Source organism: Sapajus apella, unplaced genomic scaffold, assembly GCF_009761245.1.
Source record: "Sapajus apella isolate SASKATOON/1434 unplaced genomic scaffold, GSC_monkey_1.0 scaffold17, whole genome shotgun sequence".
Taxonomy (NCBI): domain Eukaryota; kingdom Metazoa; phylum Chordata; class Mammalia; order Primates; family Cebidae; genus Sapajus; species Sapajus apella.
This window is the reverse complement of record NW_022436957.1, coordinates 3,756,596-3,778,833: the sequence shown is the minus strand read 5'-3', so window position 1 is coordinate 3,778,833 and position 22,238 is coordinate 3,756,596. Positions and strand designations below refer to the sequence as shown.

At 37.7% G+C, this 22,238-nt stretch overlaps 1 protein-coding gene across 12 annotated transcripts in view; it reads left to right on the top strand.

Moving 5' to 3' along the window:
• The window catches only part of PNPLA4 (patatin like phospholipase domain containing 4), a 37,497-nt gene extending 15,543 nt beyond the window's left edge, over nucleotides 1–21,954 (top strand). For 4 of the 12 annotated variants that reach the window (XM_032285862.1, XM_032285861.1, XM_032285866.1 and 1 more), the window contains 3 exons: nucleotides 292–357; nucleotides 11,367–11,519; nucleotides 12,822–12,979. In XM_032285862.1, coding sequence (XP_032141753.1) covers nucleotides 292–357; nucleotides 11,367–11,519; nucleotides 12,822–12,953 — 351 coding nt within the window. In that variant the 3' untranslated portion in view covers nucleotides 12,954–12,979. Of the gene's footprint in view, nucleotides 1–291; nucleotides 358–11,366; nucleotides 11,520–12,821; nucleotides 12,980–19,473; nucleotides 19,510–21,515 lie in introns of those variants that run through there. The other 8 variants (XM_032285858.1, XM_032285857.1, XM_032285855.1 and 5 more) reach the window with 5 other exon arrangements.
• Nucleotides 21,955–22,238: the final 284 nt, after the last annotated feature.

Here is a 22,238-nt window from a genome sequence, read left to right as displayed (position 1 = left end):
ACATACTCAGAAATTTAAACTTACCTTAAATTTCATTTTGTAATAACTTGCTTGTCTATTAAAATGCTGATTTTTATCCAGGTGAAGTTGATTGATTCAGTGTGTCAACTTGTACCTATCTCTTTGGAGTCTTTTCAGATATTAAAAGCGTTATGTTTTATGTAATTATGTACAGTGCTGCACTTGAAGTCTGGGGATTATTTATTTAGATTTTGCTAGTCAATACTACATCAAATGTATTGTCTGTTAATGCCTGTAGTCATGAGCTCCTTCTTTATTTTATCCATCTAGGTCCTCCTAGCCAGCAGTTTTGTGCCCATTTATGCAGGACTGAAGCCAGTGGAATACAAAGGGCAGGTAAGATTGTAATCACTGAGGAATTACCGTCCTCCCTATATTAATATGTTTCTTTTGAAACATCCAATTTCATAAGTATGCTAATGGCTCCAAATCGGTTTATGTGTTTTTTCCTCATAAATAGCTTTGTTTCTCTTTAAAAGGGAAAAAATACAGGGCTAATGGTAACTTATCATGAAGATCTTGTGTATGGGAATGATTGACTGTGATGCTCTTGTTTTCATCTTTGAAGTATATATATATATGTATATCTTTTTGTTGTTGTTGTTACAGTGAGCGATTTCTTTTTTCCACCTAGTAAAGTCCTGCTCACAGCCCCTTCTAAGCAGAGTTGTACCACCATCAGGGTGGGAAAGGGCTTCAGGGCTCCACACCTTGTCTTCCCCGAGACAAGGCAACATAGTTTCCTTCCAGCCTGCCCTCAGCCCCTCTGCTGGCAGAAGACCCACTCCTCTCCAAGGCTCTCTACTTACCCAGACACTTGATCACTGCAAGACCGAAACCCGTTTTGTTTGAGGAGAGTACTCCTCACTTAGGGCAGGCACTTAAGACAGGATGCCAGTTCTTTCAGGGAAATTTATACATGGACATCCATCTAAAGTCTGCGCTGAGTGTGACCCAGCTTCCTTCTGTGATCTACGCAGAGTTTGTTCTGAGTGTTCACCATTCTACCCAAGGCAGCTCGTTTACTGCATTCAACATAAGCATTTTATTCTCAAATATGGTGTCTGTTTCACACATGCCACAGACATGTATTTATAACCAAATATAGTATCTATTTAACATATACCAGATACATGCATTTTATAATTAGATACAGTAGCTATTTAACAGGCACCAGAGATATGTATTTTATAATCAGATAGAGTATCTGTTTAGCATATACCAGAGATATGCATTTTATAATCAAATGCAGTATCTATTTAACACATACTAGAAATATGCATCTTATGATCAAATGGAATAGCTATTTAACACATACAAGAGTTACGTATTTTGTAATCAAATAGAGAATCTGTTTAGCATATACCAGCGATATGTATTTTATAATCAGTTATCTAACACATACTAGAGATATGTATTTTTTAATCAAATATAGTACCTTTTTAACACACTCCAGAGATATATATTTTATACTTAGAGTAGCTATCTAGAACATACCAGAGAGATATATTTTATAATCAAATAGGGTATCTGTTTAGCATATACCAGTTATATGTATTTTATAATCACAGTATCTAACACATACCAGACGTATGCATTTTTTAATCAAATATAGTACCTATTTAACACATGCCAGAGATATATGTTTTGTAATCAAATAGAGTAGATATTTAACCCATACCAGAGATCCACATTTTATAATAAAAGAAAGTATTTATTCAGCATATATCCAATAAAATATCTATTTAGCATACATCAGAGATCAGGCATATATTCAGGATGAATAAATTACATTTGTTTTATATATGTGTAATATTTATTTATATATTTATTTTGTATTTTTTATTGCATTTTAGGTTTTGGGGTACATGTGAAGAACATGCAAGATTGTTGCATAGGTACACACATGGCAGTGTGATTTGCTGCCTTCCTCCCCTTCACCTATATCTGGCATTTCTCCCCATGCTATCTCTCCCCCAACTCCCCACCCCCCGCTGTCCCTCTCCTATTTCCACCCTATAGACCCCAGTGTGTGATGCTCCCCTCCCTGCGTCCATGTGTTCTCATTGTTCAACACCCGCCTATGAGTGAGAACATGCAGTGTTTGATTTTCTGTTCTTGTGTCAGTTTGCTGAGAATGATGGTTTCCAGGTTCATCCATGTCCCTACAAAGGACACAAACTCATCGTTTTTGATGGCTGCATAGTATTCCATGGTGTGATATATATTTATTAATAAAAGAGTACATACAAAGTGCTTTAACCAAAGGATATGAACAGACACTTTACAAAAGAAGACATACGTGAGGCCAACAAACATATGAAAAAATGCTCATCATCACTGGTCATCAGAGAAATGAAAATCAAAACTACATTGAGATACCATCTCACGCCAGTTAGAATGGCGATCATTTAAAAATCTGGAGACAGCAGATGCTGGAGAGGATGTGGAGAAATAGGAACACTTTTACACTGTTGGTGGGAGTGTAAATTAGTTCAACCATTGTGGAAGACAGTGTGGCGATTCCTCAAGGACATAGAAATAGAAATTCCATTTGACCCAGCAATCCCATTACTGGGTATATATCCAAAGGATTACAAATCGTTCTACTATAAGGACACGTGCACACGAATGTTCATTGCAGCACTGTTTACAATCGCAAAGACCTGGAACCAACCCAAATGCCCATCGATGATAGACTGGATAGGGAAAATGTGGCACATATACACCATGGAATATTATGCAACCATCAAAAATGATGAGTTAGGGTCCTTTGTAGGAACATGGATGAACCTGGAAACCATCATTCTCAGCAAACTGACAGAAGAGCAGAAGATCAAACACCGCATGTTCTCGCTCATAGGCGGGAGTTGAACAATGAGAACACATGGACACAGGGAGGGGAGCACTACACACTGGGGTCAATTGGGGGGAAATAGGGGAGGGATGGTGAGGGGTGGGAAGCTGGGGAGAGATAGCAAGGGGAGAAATGCCAGATGTAGGTGATGGGGAGGAAGGCAGCAAATCACACTGCCACGTGTGTTCCTATGCAACAATTTTGCATGTTCTTCACATGTACCCCAAAACCTAAAATGCAATAAAATAAATAAATGGGGAAAAAAAAAACATCATTCGTTCATTCATTCATTCACCCACTCAGTTTGAGGGCCCAGCACTAGGCCTGTGCTTACGGAATTGATGGTCTCACAACAAAAGCACTGAGTTTTGCAAACCCTTTGGCTGATATAATTGAGGCAGTGTCTCTGTTCTCATCTCATCAGTACTCATGATTGTCTTTCCTTGAGCACTCCTGAACTTTGGATTTTTTCTTTTTTCTCTAGTGCAAATCATAGCAGGCTTCAGGTAATATGGAGAACGTATGTTTTGATATAGCAGAAGGTAATGGGTTGAGAATGAGTGGTAGAATTCCATCTATTCAAATACTGTCATTTGAAATACTTAATGAAATGTCAAATTGACAAGTAAAATTACTTTGCCACGTAATAGATTAGAATATTTTTCCTCCGTGTTCCTATTACACCAGTCTCTTACCTAAAAATTAAGAGTGTTTCTATCTTAGAAGGAGAGGCAGGGGATAGAGGCTCCAGGTTCTCTTACAATATACACCTTCTTCGTTCGTAACAGAATCCAATTTTTATGTGGACCTATGGTTGTGTAGCTAGGTTATGTATCCCAGCTTCCCTTGAAGTTAGGTATGGCCATTTATTTAATTATTGGGCAATGACATGTGAGCCGAATAACTGTGGGACTTAACAGTACAAGGAAGGTTATGTACCTTTCCATTTTTCCTGTTGCCCAGAACTCAGATAAGATTACTGGAGCTACAGCAGCTGTTGTGCATCATGAGGTCAAGGATCACTCCCTGAAGATGGCCAAATAGTCATCTGGAAATACCCAGGTCCTAAATGATTTGAGGAGTCTACCTTACCAGCCTGCCTTCTATATTCCTGTTACCAGAAAAAATAATTAAAGCTTTTGTTACTATTGTATTCACCGGAATCCAATCCTATCTGCTGTAGGGATTCTTACTTCCAATTTTACATGTGAGGAAATTGAGATGTAGAGACATCAATCTACTTCACCAAAGTCACTGAGCTTGGAAGCGGGCAACTTCCCCAGGATGGTCCTTAACGTTTCTATCTTTGCTGTGCCTCTTGCTCCACTTTGCCCTTCAGTTCTTTTCAAACAATGCATTCCTCATTTTCTACGTGTCCAGCCCCAGTGCCACATTGTGGGTGTGTGACAGGAAGACTAGCAATGTTTGAAAGGGCACAAGTGAGGTACCTGAGTTTCTAGCGAACTTTCCATGATGTGATTGCGTGCTTTGGACATGAACATAGAGTGACAGCCACAATTAGACAGCAGGGAATGCACAGGCCCAGAGCTGTGAGGAAGATGGAAAGTGACCCACCCAAGCCCCTTGACCCTGGACAATGTCCCAGGACTGTGTCTTGCTGATCATGTGGTGTCTGTGCATAGGAGGCACATCATAATTACTTGTCTAGTTGAACTTTGTGTCTCCTGAAAGCATTCAGTTTTCCTCTGTTGTTTAATGGAGTCTGCAAAAAGGGGGGCCCCATGCACATGATTGACAGAGAGCCACAGCAGCCTTGTATTGTTTATAACACCAGAAAGCAACAATTTACAAGTGCCATTCTCTGCTTAACACTAACTCTCCTTAAGCCCGATCACCTCCCACAGTCTAATAGGGTTTCCATGCCGAGTTGTTTTCTAGAATCTTTAAATGCAGTGTTTTACTGTGGGTATAAGCTTTTTATGTGATTTAAATTACATTAAAATTTCAGTTGTGCTGAATATGTGTCTCATTTTCTAGATTTCAATGTTTTCATAGAGCTCAGGTTTTGATGTATTTGTTGTCTTTGGTTGTTTTTTTGAAGTGAGGAAGGTAGAGGTGGCAGAAGGGGAAAAAGTGACTTAGTGCTACTTATATTTGTGGCACTGAGTCAGGAAAGGCAGAGAAAGTGGGACTCAGCCAACAGGGGCAGAGTCTATTCTCTTCACTTGTGACTTTTGTTAAATGCATAGACCTCCTCATTTCTACATTGTGAGTATTACTAGATTTCATTAAGATATATTTGTGGATCCAATATGTGCATCAAATTTTTTTTTATTAATCACTTAGAAGTATTGTACTTTAATAATACTTAAGCTTAACTTCAATCACAGCAAATACTAGTATGAGTCCTTTCAAAATCCTTTACCAGTGGTTTAAAGAGGAATGATATCTTTGAAAATTGCTCTTTTTTTCCCCATTTATTTATTTTATTGCATTTTAGGTTTGGGGGTACATGTGAAGAACATGCAAGATTGTTGCATAGGTACACACATAGCAGTGTGATTTGCTGCCTTCCTCCCCATCACCTACATCTGGTATCTCTCCCCTTGCTGTCTCTCCCCAACTCCCCACTCCCTACCGTCCCTCCCCTATTTCCCCCCAACTGACCCCAGTGTATAGTGCTCCCCTCCGTGTCCATGTCGCCATTCTAACTGGCGTGAGATGGTATCTCAATGTTGTTTTGATTTGCATTTCTCTGATGACCAGTGATGATGAGCATTTTTTCATATGTTTGTTGGCCTCATGTATGTCTTCTTTTGTAAAGTCTCTGTTCATATCCTTTGCCCACTTTTGAATGGGCTTGTTAGTTTTTTTCTTGTAAATCTGTTTTAGTTCTTTGTAAATTCTGGATATCAGCCCTTTGTCAGATGGGTAAACTGCAAAAATTTTTTCCCATTCTGTTGGTTGCCGATTCACTCTAACCTGGGCAACATGGAAAAACCCCATCTCCACAAAAAAATACAAAAATTAGCTGGGCATAGTAGCATGTGCTTGTAGTCCCAACTGCTTTGGAGGCTGAGGTAGGAGGATCACCTGAGCCTGGGGAGGTTGAGGCTGCAGTGAGCTATGATCACACCATCACACTCCAGCCTAGGCAACAGAGTGAATCCCTGTTTCAAAAAAAAAAAAAAAAAGAAAAGAAAAGAAAAGAAAACTGCTTTTTAAAAAATATCATTTAAAAACTTTCTGTAGCTTTCTCTAGCTTCATCTTATGACTATTTAAGTACCTTACTTAAAGTACATACTCATTAATAGATGAATCATTGAATGAATGGAAATAAATTGAAGTTTAGTCCTGTATTTTTCAGTAATGATTTTTCCTTACTACATATGGACTTTTTCCAATGGTGGAATAAGCCACAGGAATGTTCATACATTTGAGCCATGTTTTCACAGATTCTTGTCAATTTGGAATAAGAATGAGAATTTTCAAGAGGAATTCTTAACTCATTTGTTTTAAGAGATAGAATTAGCATTGGCGGGTGACTAAAATGTCAGAATAGAATCATCTCCAGAACTGGCAGATGCAGATCAGAAGAAAACAGTAGGATTGACCGGGTACAGTGGCTCATGCTTGTAATCACAGCACTTTAGGAGGCTGAGGCAGGCGGATCACCTGAGGTCAGGAGTTCAAGAACAGCCTGGCTAACATGGTGAAACCCCGTTTCTGCCAAAAATATGAAAAGTTAGCCGGGTGTGGTGGTACACATCTGTAATCTCAGCTACTCCGGAGGCTGAGGCAGGAGAATCGCTTGAACCCAGGAGGTGGAGGTTGCAGTGAGCTGTGATCATGCCATTGTACTCCAGCTTGGGCAACAAGAGCAAAACTCTGTCTAAAAAAAAAAAAGAAGAAAGAAAAAAGAAAAGAAAAGCTATAGGATTTTGCATTGTTTGCTTTCGTTTGAGTTGGAATTCAAGTAATATTTTGACTCTGTAGTATTACAAGATCGCTTCTTGGCCTTTTAGGTAAGTTTAAGTGAATACTATTACAGGAACATGAAAATGTCCCATTGTATTACCCTAGTCCATGTGGCTTTGGCATTATGGTCATTTATCCTTTCATTATTGCAACTTCTGTTGGAAAGAGAATTGTGGAATACTCCACATAACTGTGCTTTTGTATAAGGTTGATCCTGTGCTCCTTAGGCTCCTATTTCCTCATGGCTTACACTTTTTCCATGGAAATGCAGCTCTGTCACTGTCATAGCAAACAGTGGTAGCTGGCCTTGCCACCAGCTAGATTTGGCTAGATGGAAACCTGGATATAAATTTCTAGTTATTCTGAAATAGATGCTCTTATTTTTCAGAGACCTTTTAGACTTTTTGCATTGTCTGTTTAATTTTTGAAACAACATGGTAGTCCTCCAGGAAATATTTTCTATATGGTGTTTATAGATGGTCAACTGCTAAGTAACCCTTTAGAGCCTTCTCAAAATTAGATATCTGGAGTCATCATTTGTAATCATCCTTCACGCATGCAAAAACCAAGAAAGCAATGCCCCAAGAAGCAATACTTAGTAGAGGTTAGTATGGCAGATTTCTCAACCTCTCTTTTGGAATTGTATTTTTTCTTGTCTTTCTTTGATTAGAAAACCTCATCTATCTCCTCTCCCTACCATAATTGGGAGATTCTCACCTGTGTCCAAGGAGATGGGTATCTCTTTGTCTCTTTCCCTCCTATTTTAGGAATTGCTAATCAAGAGCATTGTTGGGCGTGGCTATCTGTAGGCTATCTCATGAAAGCAATGGAGATATGATTGCAAATATGAAATTATTGTTCAAACCACATTTACTTCCCTCTCATTCCTCAGAAATCAGTTCTCATTTGCCTTGCCTATAGAGCATCCCTGAATTTTACAGTGTGTGAGAAAAAAACCTGAAGTAAAAAGACAACTCTATCCCTTTTTGCCTGTATATTCTATAGCAGTAGATATTTTATTCTCTGTAAAGTATCAGATAGTAAATACTTTCAGCATTTTCTCTGTCAACACACCTACTCAACTGTGCTATTGTAGAGGGAAGCAGCCGCAGGCAATATCTCAACAAAAGGTCCTGGTCATGTGCAAGTAAAACTTTATTTACAGAAGATGGTTGGCCAGCCATAGTTTACCACCTCGTGAACTATAGCAAGGAAACCTGCAAACCTCAATTTCCTCTTCTGAAACATGAGGGAACTGAATATATGAGCATGACCTTTCTACCTTATAGAGTTCTTGCAAAGCGCATATTAAATTATACATGTGAGATCACTTTTAAACTATTAGGCCCTGTGCCATGGTATTTATAATAATTACAGATAGCAACATCTTATTCATTCTTCCTGCAAAGTATTTTTTATTCACTTGTTTTTTGAGCAAAATATACCTTAAGAAAATGGAGCCCTTCATTGAAGTTTTATCACAAACATATTCCCAGCATCTACCACACATTCAGACACATACTGGATACTTAGGAATCACTTGCTGAATGAACAAACTGGCCCCTTCAGTAGAGGTTAACTTGTCAGGTCCTTTAACTTTTCCACTTACATTATATAATAGCAGCTACTTGAATTCGTAAGATATGTTCTCAATAGGTACCCATAACACATCAATGTATAAAGCAAAGTTTAACAAGTACTGCCAGATGAATATTCTAGCCTGTTTAGGTATAACGGGTGGCCTTATCTCTTTAGAAGTGATTTCATGAATTCTAGTTTTCACTGCTGTAACTTTCAGAGAACAATCACAGTAAATGTCTGCCCCACAATTGGGCATGAGGTTTTTGTTTTGTTTCTGTTTTGTTTTTCTGTTGAGCAGTTGGTCATTTCTATCTCTAGGACTCAGGCATTGACTTGAATGTGGAACACACTTCGAATATGGTCAAAGATTAAAGAACAGTTGGCCTAGTAGTGGGACTGAGAGATGGTCGCTGGACGGCCTGTAGCAAGCATGATTTTGAAACTATTTTTCTCTGGAATTTTTATGTACTTGCCCTCCCTTTTCCTTTGAGGATGATGGTGCTATGCGATGAAAACTGACAAACATACAAGAAAACTCTAATGGAGTAGACCGTCAGTTGTTTTTCTTAAGGACAATTTTGGAGTCACAGAAGCTCATGGAAGTAGCTACCAGCATGTAGAATGCTGCCCATGAAGCAAGAAGGTAGGAATGACTCACAGCCATATGTTGTGAACAGCCAGAGAATTTATGGACAGAAGTATTTACTATGCAAGATTTTAAATTATCAGTAGAGCATAAGATATAAAATGTTTCCACTTTTAATTTGGAGGTTGAAGAATATTTGTTGTTGTGATGGTTGTTTCCAGAAACTTTGTTGAAATCTTCATGCCCAAATGAATATGTGGTTGTCCTGAGTGATATAGTTCATGAGAGCATAAATCAGGAGTAAGAGGTACCACATTTAGCATATCTGAGCAGTGGGGCTATAGCATCAAGGGTTGTGAAGGAGCTGGTATCACTGCAGGTTTAATCAAGTGATTTGATAAGCTGCTATACATCTTCCCTTGTCATTTATCTAATCAGAATAAGCTAACAAGAGTGAACAGAATTTGGAAAAAGGATTTTCGATTCCCTGAAACAGCAGTCATTAACCCCACAGTAAATTAGAATGCTTTTCAATTTAATGAGCCAGATTGCCCTTCTTTTCATTAAGTTGAATAAACCAGAAGAGCTGTTACTTAAAGTTGTAGATCTTTAATTTTTCTTGATGAAACCTATATGAATTTTTACATCATTGATGACAGCTTCTGTTGACAACATGAAATAATTTTGGAAGCTGTCTTTCTTTTCCCTTCTGGGTATTATCCTATTCCAGAATTTGATATTTACACCTAAAGCAATCAGGGAAAAAAAGCAAGTTCTGGGACAGAATCAGATATTTTGGAGCCTTTTTTTGCAAGCCTCCCTTTTAGATTATACATTTATATAACCAGCTATATTTTATGTATACGTATGGGTACATATATAAACACAAATAAATACACAAACACATAATATACATGCATATACACATACATATATGAATAAGTATATGTAATATAATACACACAAAACATAATATATCATAATTTTTATATTCTTTTAAAAATAATGACAATATGCAAATTATCCAGGTCAGTTTTATTTTAATCCAGTCTACTTATACTCTTTCTTCCACCAAAATGCAATTCTCTCAAAAGGAATTTTCAACCCATTTTTATCTTTTGTTTACTTTTATTTCCTTTAGAGGGGCTTATGGCTGGCCAGAGCCTTTGTAAATAATGTAATACCACTCACTTTGTCACCAGCTTTAGAAATAAACACAAATGAGAAGGACATGAAAAAGACACATGGAAAGAAATGAATACATGGTTTTAAGTGAGTTGAGAACATTTTATTTTGGCCTGTTTCTCCCCTTCATGCCACCTTTATGTTGAATAACAAATGTTTTATCTGCACTGCATTTTACACATTCAAGCAAAACTCAGTTTACAAACTTCACTAAAGATTCCTGCATACAGGACTCTTAACCATTACCAGACTTTTTTTTTTTTTTTTTTTTTTTGGTATATTATCTTAAAGCTGTTTTTAATAATGGATATAAGTTAGACAATTTGGATGTTATTTCCATGTGTGTGTTTATTGATTGCTGTAGCTGATCATGTGAATACATCAGATCATGGCTGCATTGAAACTGGCCTTGGAATAGACAGCAAAAGGGATATTGCCTGTATGGATCTTCTGTTACCATTTCTCAGTGTGTGCTTCTGTAGAGCTCGGGGCCGAGGCTGCACACACCTTGAGCACCTTATTGTGCATCCTCATTGCCCCACGACTGTTTCATTTTCTTTCTTGGGAGGCTTCTCTCCTCCACCTTCTCCATCACTCACTCCCCTTTGGGGTAGACTTGAGAGTACTGAATACCTACTGAGGAATATGTGTTTTTCATGTAGCACTCCCATTCTTTATGGCTTTAGGACATACACCTTGCTTCAAGAGCACAGGAACCACTTTGGAATTAGAAGCATTTCTAGTTGCTGTGTTTACCTTTTAAGTTTGCCACAGAAAATGCCAGTTTCCAATTATTATGATAAAAATGGAACTTCCTCTGGTGGTGGATATTTTGTTCAGCATCCACAGTAAATCTGACTTTTTAGTTTGATTAAATAATGAGCCCCAATCTAATTATACGTGGCTTCTTAGGCCTGCACTCTAATCAGTAAGAATTCAAGTCTTACAGACAATAATCTAGTTAAAGCTTTTAAACATTTGGAGAGATATCCCGATTCTGTCCAGAGTTATTCTTATATTGGTAAGTGATATATGTACCAAGATTTGTTTTACCCCCAAAACAGATCCCCAGTGGGAATATCCTTTAAAATGGCAGCTTAACAGCATATCCAAGTTGCACATATTATTAGAATCTGCTTTTCTTTGTGCAGTATGTGTTGTTGACATGTGCTGATGTGGGATGTTTCTTTCCACAGAAGTGGGTGGATGGAGGCCTCACCAACAGTCTTCCCATCCTGCCCGTTGGCCGGACAGTGACCATCTCCCCCTTCAGTGGACGACTGGACATCTCCCCACAGGACAAAGGGTGTCTGGATCTGTATGTTAATATCGCCAAGCAGGATATCATGGTGAGTAATTATGTTCAGTGGTATTTGAAAAGTCCTGATCTACTAAAAATTCCCATGGAATTCAACGTGTTTCCTAAGCACGGGAAGCTTATTGATAATTGTAGGTAGGAGTTTCATCTTCTCCATACTGTGTTGTTTAATACTTTACAATGTGTATCAGGCATTGAGACTTGGGTTCCTATGGACTGTCAGCATTAAGTCTTTTTGCTGCTTTTATTTTTTTTTTAATTTTTATTTTTATCATCCCTCCTACCTTAGCCTCCCAAGTAGATAGGGCTATAGATGTGCATCACCATGCGGAGCTAATTTTTTTTATCTTTTGTAGAGATAAGGTTTCACTAGGTTGCCCAGGCTGGTTTCAAACTCCCTGGTTCAAGTGATTCTTCCACCTTGGCTTCCCAAAGCACTGGGATTATATACATGCACCATGTCTGCCATTTTTGCTGCTTATTAACTGTCACTTCTTTTTCTCCAGTTACTTTTCACATCAATAAACTTGGTAGGATATCAGAGAAATTTTTTTTCTTTGAGACAGGATTTTGCTCTGTTCCCCAGGCTAAAGTTCAGTGGTAAGATCATGACTCACTGCAGCCTTGACCACCCAGGCTCAGGTAATCCTAGACCTCAGCCTTCCAAGTAGCTGGAACTGCAGGCATGTGCCACCATACTCGATTTCTTTTTTAAAAAATTATTTGCAGAGATGAAGTCTCACTGTGGCCTAGGCTGCTCTAGAACTCCTGGGCTCAAGTGATCCCCTGCCTTGGCCTCTCAAAGTGCTGGGATTACAGGCCTCAACCACCATGCCTGGCCCAGAGCAATTTCAAATAAAATCATTTATTTGCTTAGAAAGATGGAGATAATGGAATACATAAAAACAGTGGAGAAAAACTTAGGGACCCAAATGAATAATTGACATAAAAATACTGATTCCCTTAATCCAGTCTAATAGTTTTCCATGTGGGATGATATTGTACCCAGACATTTTTGGTTATCACGTGCCATTGTTGCTACTGGTGTCAGTGGGTAGAAGCCAGGAATGGTGCTAAACGCCCTCCAGTGCACAGGACTGCCCCATAACTAAAATGTCGCGGCCCCAAATGTCAGCAGTACCAAGGCTGAAAAACCCTCCTCTAGTGTATCAGTGGAGGTAACTTCTGAAGTTTAAATTTTTCCTGCTTATTTTTGTGTTATTACTAATTGTATCTGTGATAAGAAAACCTGGTTGTAAATATAGTGTATATTTACCTGTATGGCAATGTCCACTGATACACTACAGGATAAATTTCGGTCTTTCTATTCTAGTTGTCCCTGGCAAATCTGGAGAGACTCAACCAAGCCCTTTTTCCCCCAAGCAAGAGGAAAATGGAATCTTTGTATCAATGTGGTTTTGATGACACTGTTACGTTTTTACTTAAAGAAAATTGGTTTGAATAAAATGCTTAAAAGTTTGTAATGCAAAACATGTTTCAGTTTTTGATGGAAGTTTCTAATCAAATCCTTTTTAGAAAATCTATCAAGACTCTCAATTTTATTATTAATCTTTGTAATATTTGTGTTTATTTTAAATATTTGAATTATTACTTAATGCAAGGAAATAAGAGGCACTTTATTAGAATTTGACAGTGTTATTAAGAAGGATACACTTAGGTGATAAGGAATCATTTTTGGTGAATAGTCGTGTCCTTTAAAAAATGGAGGAGGATAGGCTCTTTGGGTAAACTGAGGAATGTGGAAAATGGAAGGCCACCACTTAGGTGCCATGGAGAATGTGTGGCATGATCTTGACGTGAAGCATGGGTGTGTCCCCATAGCTCTGGAACTGAAGGAACTAGGCTCTCAGGCTGACTTAGGCCACAGGGTAGGAGAGGAAGGATTTGAGAAATAGGCAACTCATGGTTAAAGACCTTTGATCAGGACTGGAGGAACAAAGGTTTGTGCATTAGTCCGTTTTCACACTACTGAGAAAGACATACTCAAGACTGGGCAATTTACAAAAGAAAGAGGTTTAATGGACTCACACTTTCATGCGACTGGGGAGGCAGAAGGTAAAAGGCACATCTCACATGGCAGCAGACAAGAGAAGAGAACTTGTATAGGAAAACTTCCCTTTATAAAACCATCAGATCTCGTGAGACTTATTCACTATCATGAGAATAGCACAGAAAAGAACCACCCCCATGATTCAATTACTTCTCACTGGGTCCCTCCCATAACATGTGGGAATTATGGAAGCTACACTTAAAGATGAGATTTGGGTGGGGATACAGCCAAACTATATCAGTTTGCTTTCCACAAGTATATGCAGTGCTCCCAGTTAAGTTAGGGGTGGATATCCAGAAGCCTAGGAGATTTTGAAGAGGCTTATCCCCTCTCATCTTCCCTCCCAAACCTCACCCCCCATTTTAGGAGATTATCAGGCTGGTTGTCATTCTCTCCCTCTCTCTCTCCCTTTCTGTCTCTCTCTCTTTCTCTCTCCCCAAAAGCATACCTCTCTGATTATTTAGCTATTGGTCTATATACTGGATATACCTATTGTGGGAACTTAAATAGATAAAATACTACTAAACACAAAGAACTAAGTAGCTAGCAAATAATAATTAGATCCAGAATAATCATTCACTTCTCATTTTTAAATCGTGTTGTACTGATCCCAGATCTTTTACTTTCTGAGTAGTTGTCCATCACTTTGAGGACTTGTATATGGGCTTGTACTAATTTACTCACACTGTCTTAAATCCTAAATCTGTTTTTATGAGATTTCGCCAAGCATGAACTCTTGATTACTAAGAGGCAGTTAAAGACAAACCAGTTTAATTGCATGTCTTTAATTGTCATGGATTTCTCCTTTTACTCTTTGAAACTATTCTTTGAATCATTTTATGGTTCTCAAAAGTAAAATACACAATTTTTAGCACATAAACACCAAAGGTGGCCTCTTTTTGAGGAGTTCTGCACAGACCCACTCTAGAGTAATGATGGTCCCTGTGGTATGTACTTTTTCCTACTCTAGAAAACATGCAGTTTAATCTTTAGCTGTTTCCATAAGTGATATGAAATGGATGGAGTCTCAATTCATTATTATGTCCACTTATTCACCAGATAAACTTTCAGTTTTAATACTTTTCTTCTTACCCCTTCCTTTGATCATTTTATATGGATATTCTATTTGTATGTTACACTGTATATCAATAAATTCCTTATTGATGTACCCTTAAATTGCAGAAATTTAAGGTGCAAAACCAAATCTCATAGTATAAGACTTTTTTGAAGTATCTTGTATCTACTACATATGTATTTGACCCTGTGGGTGGATGGTACTTTTCTTTTTAACTTTTATTTTAAGTTCAGTGATAGGTGTGCAGGTTTGTTATAGGTAAACTTGTGTCTTGGGGGTTTGTTGTAAATATTAATTCATCACCCAGCTGATGGTATTTTTCTTTAAAAATATTGTAAGATCATTGACATATCAGTTGGCAGCAACTTTCTAACAGGGAAATAGAGTGATGTAATGAAACACATACTTGGTATATGCTAGGCATTCTCTGGGACTGGTACACCAAACTCTCCTGTGAGCACACCACCAAGCACGCTCTGCTTATCTTTGCTGGAATGTGTGCTCATGCAGCCATACTAATTGAAAATACGCATTCACAACAGGATCTGCCTCACTTGTGGGATCAAAATTTTGAGGCATTGTAGAACTGACATACAGAAAATTTGAAAGGACTTTCTGACCCAGATACTGATATGTTTGCAGGGTAATTACTGTGATTGACGGCTTGATAAATTCCCAATTCCCTGTGGGGGCAATTTCCTTATATCTTTGAATCTGTCATTAAAAATGTCATTAGTCTTCCTTTTCTTCTTTTCAATAACACGCTTTACTTTGTAACTATGGTAACCCACTGCTTCCATTGACGGTTAGAGAAAATAGATTTGGTTTTGAAGTTAAATAATGCTGTAAAGGAGCAAGCCATATATTAAAAAAAGAAAGAAAGAAACCGTTAATTCTGGCTTCCCAATATCAGGTCCAAGGTATGTATACTAGAAGCTTTCAAAGATACAGTCACACCACTCTGGGCATTGAATTTTGATTCTAAACAAGCTTGAACACTCAAAATACACAGATATTAGTGATTAGGCTTTTAAATTTTTTGGAAGACTAAGAAGCATAAATACAATTACATAAAACATGTTTATATTTATACATATTTGTCATAAAAAGTTTTTGGATCCAGTCTATTACTTTTAAAATTAGGGAGCCAATAACTATGGAAGATCAGTGTTTCAGGATTTTTCTTGCCTAAATTTTGTCTACATGATAGCAAAATAAAATCAAAAGTTGAAGTAATTATCTAAATAACTCAAAGTAGGAAGGAAGACAATTATTGTAGTTCATGAAAAGTGGACAGATTTTTAAACAGTTATCATGATTCTGATTTGCAAATTAAGTTTCCTTGGGTAGAATTCACCATGTATTTGCTCAGTTCTGCACTTCATTTTTTCTCTCAAAGCTCTGCTTACTTAATGCTAACACATATGTTTATTTTTCCTCACACGTGTCCCCTAACTCAGTATAATTTCCCCATTTGACTGACTTAGAGGGGAAAAATGTGATTTAATTTTTTTCATACTTTACAAAGCATTTCTGAGTACACAGTCACGGACAAATCATAATAATATCACATCCAACTTAATCTTGAATTAAGATAATTTGTGAAAAACATGAATATGAACATACTTGCACATAAATATGTATGTACATATGCACATGCCTAAAACATGTCACAGCAGCTGTATTTTAACTGTGCCAAGATGAAGCAGCATTTATGTAATACCCTATTTCACTGAGTTTACAAATGCTCTTTAACCTTTATACAGTCAGATCACTTTTGTGGGCAGACCTAGTAGAGTGCATATGAGTACTCTTTTGGAAAGTCCCACAGCTCCAGCCAATCCAAGAATATCAGCCCTCCCTTGATGGGCTCAATGGCTTTGCAACATGACCTTACAGCTACGACCAAGCTCATGCTTTTAATTTTTTTTCGGAAGGACCCACGCTGCAGGTGGATCCCTGATTCATAAACTCTCCCTTGCAAGCTTGGACTTGGGCCATTTGAAGAGTGCCCTGGGCACTTTTGTGGATCCCTGCCTTCACAGAGCTCAGCTGAGCAACCAAGAAAACAAATGTGAGATAATTTAGGCCACATAAGCAAAGTGAAAGGGCCAGGAAGCTTGAGGAAGGTGCATGGTGGCTGCTTCTCCTTTTATCTGAAAGTAAGATGTGCTGCTGTCTGTTGCTAGCCAAGACAGGAACTTCACTATTACCCATTACCCACCACTCACCTGGACACCTACCAGTCACAAGAGGACCCCCTGGAGGAGAGGCTCAGGATAACACATGTCCAAATCCTGAAGTTACTCCACGAAGAAGGTAAAATGGTCCAAGGAGTGATCACTAGACTTACTGACACTGCAGACACATCAACACTGGGGATACTTCACAGTGTCCCCAAAACTTGGTTCCTGGCAAGGTCATGGAACTAGGCAACTTAGCTCTACTGATCAACCTCAGTCAGAATTATCTCTTGACAATTTCGAATCCCAAGGGGTTACTTAGGGTCTATCACTCCCATTGAAGGAAAAGATATGGTCTACTTTGCCATTTCCATTTGCTTCTTCTACTGGCTGAACAGAATCATGGTAATGGATGACCTTATTGTACTTGTCAGGGGGAGATGGATTTGCCGCCATATAATGGGGATAGGAAGGTGCATGAAATTCAGGTAACCCCTCCGGTTATCCAGTCTATGACCAGCACTAGTGGAATAGTTAATGGGAAACCATTGCAACCTTATATGGCAGAAGAAAGGGCACACATCCCTGAGGACCTAAGGTTTGGGTCATGCCACTGGAAAATGGACTCTGATCACCTGACCTGTGCCTGAAAGGGAAGCCACCATGGAACAGAGAATAACTGAGGAAAGCCAATGTCATGTCAGAAACAGTCGCAGCCACAGTGACCTAGGATGGCCAACCTCATGCAAAATAGCTGAGTTTCAGAAGCCTGGTCCCCTACCAGCTGCCAATAGTGGGGACCACTCATATTGTATCCTTCCAGTACCTTCTCTGTGTGACTTAAGATAGCCAGAGTCTATTACTTGCTGCTGAAGGACCCCACTTAGATAGTGTCAATGTACACTTGACCCTTGAACAAAACAGATTGGAACTATGAGGGTCCATGTGGATTTTTTCAGTAAAAATTAGACCAAGTGTGCCTGCCTCTCCTGCCTCCCCTTCCACTTCCTCTACCTCTTCTGCCTCTGCCACCCCTGAGACAGCAAGACTAACCCCTCCTCTTCCTCTACCTCCTCAGGCCAGTCAATGTGAAGACAAGGACAAAAACCTTTATGATGATCTACTTTTACTAAGTAAACAGTGAATATATTTTCTCTTTCTTATGATTTTTAAAAATAATATTTTCTTTCCTCTAGCTTACTTGATTGTGAGAATATGGTGTATAATTCATATAACATACAAAATATGTCTTAATTGACTGTTTATGTTATTGGTAAGGCTTCTAGTCAATAGTAGGCTCTTAGTAGTTACGTTTTGGGAGAGTCAAAAGTTATATGTGAATTTTTGACCACAGGAGTAGTGGATTGGGAAGTCAACACCCCTAACCCTTATATTGTACAAAGATGAACTGTATATAAATATCTGTCCAACAACTGGTGAACAAGCAGATGAGTACTTAACAATTATTAATTTCTTATGTAAAGAATCCCTGTGTAGGGCAGTACAGTTGTGCTTGTTTTAGTGCACCAAAGTCTTTCCTCCTAAAGTAAGCATTAAAAAGATAGGAAACATAAAGGGGCCTTGATTAGGTTGGCATTTACAGATATGCAGCTCTGACATGTATCTATAAAACAGGAGAGGTTGTCATTTGTCTCCCAACTAGGAACCTGGTGCTTAACTAGAACTTATGTGTGCGGTAAAAGAGTAGGAGCGTCCGCTTTCAAACACCACATCCTTCACACTTAGAAACTGAGAAGAGGAGCTGAAGGAGATCAAATGGCACATTTGATCATTCCACATGTGATAATTGATATCACATTATCATTCCCTACATTTCACCATAAAGTTGTTTCTGGCTGAGGGTCTTTGTAAAATCCTCCTCACACACTAAGAACTGAATACATGAATGGATTTGAATTGGTTTTGGTTTTATACTATGTTTTCGGTTGCATGTTATAGCCACCTATGTATTCTAATGTTTGGTACAAGCTTTTCTCCAATGAATTCCAATCTTTCTTCAATATAATCTGTTTTATAAGGTAATCCAATACATATATGCATATATTTTACACATATATTTCCATATGCATATAGGTATACATACGCAAATATAAATATGTAAATATGTACTTATATAAATAAAAATAATGTTTATAAAACACTCTTTTATTATGTGTATGTTTTTAGAGGTTTTTATTCCATTTTTATTTAAATATTGTCATGGTACACTTAAATAATTTCACAATCACTAATGGATCGCAATCTGCAGTTTGAAAGCATTCTAATGCAAATTTAGAACAACACAGACACTGAAATTCTCAATTTGTGTTTAAAAGACTAAAAAAAAAACATGGCATACAAAAATAATTAGTACTATATTTGAAATAATTTCTTTTTCTTTCTCCTCTTAAGTCTTAGATATGTCTTATTTAACTTTATGGCTACAGAATGTCTCACAGAAATAATTTCTACTCAAAAGCATGGTTCTTTTCTATTTACATTGTGTTTGACTACCTGGCATAAGAGTGCTACAGATAAAAAATCCTTAGTTTATGTATTTCATCTATTTAAAGCTACCACAATGGTGATAGTAATTCCATGGTGAAATTCTTTAATCAATTAGTTATATAAATCAAAAAGTATTCTTATTTTTTAGCCACATTGTGGACATTCAGATGAAGTAAATATACATGTAAGTATGCAAATACTTTATATCTAACACAGGTCATTGTCACCTTGCAACAATAAACATAAAATCAGTTGGCTAGATTTGCCTTTGAACGATTTAGTATGCCAGGCTACTAGCATGAAAAAGTGCAATTGATTTCATTTTCATCTGTTGTTGTTATTTTATATAACAGCAATGTACAATACATTGTATTTTTAATTGTGTTTTACAATGCCTTCACTATCTCTTTTAGTGAAATATAATTAACTAACTGTTAACAAAGAATGTGTATGGAGTTAGAATATGCAATCAACATTGTAAAATACTTTGCTTAAAGATCTTTCTACAATTCATGTTCTGTATTGATCTATCACATTTGCTTAGTGGCTACAATTCACTGGTTAGCCTCCATATCATCTTAAATGATGTCATTAAATTATTGACTATAACTGGGAAGATTGAGAGGGTACCAATGTAGTTTTATTGTACATTTAAAAATATCAGTGACTTGCGAAATATTCCTATGGATTAGAAGGATCAGAAAGAAAGTATTTAATCATTACTTTCTGGTCTATTCCATAAATATTTATTGAGAATTTACTATGAGCCAGGATTTGTGCTAGATACTTGATATGTAGATGTGAACAAATAAAGCAGGTTCCTGACTTAATGGAATATTTGTTATACTGGATAAGAAAGCAGTAACAAGTAAATGAGTCAATAACCAAGGTTAAAAATGGGGATTTTATTAAATTACAAAAATAAATAGTCTATTGTTGTATAGACTCATAGGGAAGATGGCCTCACAAAAAGCGTACCACAATCAGTGCCATCCTCACTCCCAATGATATCCTTGCATTAATTCAAAAAAAATGATTCTATTTCCTCAAGAGGTTTATTGCCATTTGCTGGGAAGTGATTGCATTTTTGCTATTGTAATGCATATCTTCAATGACTTTGATATGAATGATGCCTGCTCAATCATAATCAGCTACTTTTTTTCTTATTATTTTTTTAATTTTTAGAAACAGGGTCTTGCTCTGTCAGAGGCTGGAGTGGAATGGCATTATGCAATGAATGCATTGCTCATTGTAACCTTGAACTCCTGGGCTCAAGTGATTCTCCTGCCTCAGCCTTCTGAGTAGCTGGGATTACAAGCACATGCCACTACACCCAGCTAATTTATTTATTTATTTTTTGTAGAGACAGGGTGTTGCTATGTTTCCCAGGTTGGTCTTGAACTCCTGGAAAGATTCAAGGAATCCTCTCATCTTGGCCTCCCAAAGTGCTGGGATTACAGGATTGTGCCATGATGACCCGGCTGCTGTTTTGAAAACGTCGTTAGAGACATTAGCTCACAGTAGTTTTGTTTTGTCTGGTGGTAGTGGCGCTATTGGGACTGATGTTTAGAAGATTTTCCTTTTGGATTAGTTTAATACGCTTTTGGCACAAATAATGTAGAAACATCAATAATAATAAAAATAATAATAGATTTGAAAAGCCTTTTTTGAAGTTGTTGTGGGTAGTGTTTGTAATGCTCCAGGTGCTGTATCGGAGAGATTGACATCATCCCCATACAGTTCTTTTGTAGACACAACACTACCCTTTTCTGGTTTTATTCGGTCAAAGCAGACCATCCTTTTGAAAATGCTCTTCTTTCAATGTGCATGATAGATTAATAAAATAGCTACACTCAAGAATAAAAAAGAAGTTTCAATAAAATACCATTCAAAAGCTCACTCACAACCAAATGGCAAGCTTCATTCCGGGTCATGAAGCATGGGAGCATTCCCATTAAATCAGGGGTAAGGCTCATGTGCCTGAAATCTCTGCTATTCCACACACTCTTCTGCAAGACTTAGAAAATGTAGCAACAAAGAAAAAAAAAAAACTAATAAAATGGAAAAAATACTGGAATCATTACTGTTAGTTGAATCTGCACCATTTTGTAAGCTCCCCGCTATTTTGCAAACCTTGCAAGAATTTTAGTCCAAACTGCACCTTCATGTAAGCTCCCCGCTATTGTGCAGATCTTGGTCAATGTGAAACATTTCATGGGGGCTCAGGCCATAAGAAACATCCTGCCTAACCACCTGACCACAAAGCAGACAAAGTCCCAGCTAAAGAAACATCCCTATCATATCTTGCTCAGCAAAGGTCCAAGGAACAACACGAAGACATCCCACCAGAACAAGGACCAGAACTACCTCATCACAGGAACATCTTATCAATATCCTGCCGGGCAGCAAGTCATAATGCCCAAAACCCTCCCACCCATACCTGTAAGTCCCCCCAGCCTGTAAGCAGCAGTGGGCTCTGGCATTAAGCTTGCCCCCCACTTCTGTAGGTTTTATGCTGGACACAAAGCCTGCATTTGCTGTTGAGCTGCCCTCTTTCTGTGTGTGTGTCTTTCTTTAACCCTCGCCTTCCCTTCAAAACCTAATAATTATATTTGTAAATTCTTTCTAGCACCATGCACATGACCTAACACACCACTGGTCCTCAGTAATTGAGGAACAAATAAATAACTGAATGCCTAAATATTTCAATATAATCAACTGAAAAAGTAATATGAGAAGTTAAAGAGTTCACTCAAATGTCTATAAGAATATATTGAAATTAATACGTCATATCAGCAGAAATTTAAAAAGTAGAAAAATGCAATCACGATAGCAAAAAAATTGCCAATACACAGAAAATGTGCAAGATACATGCAAAAACTCTATACATTAATCTGCTTATGTGATACTAGA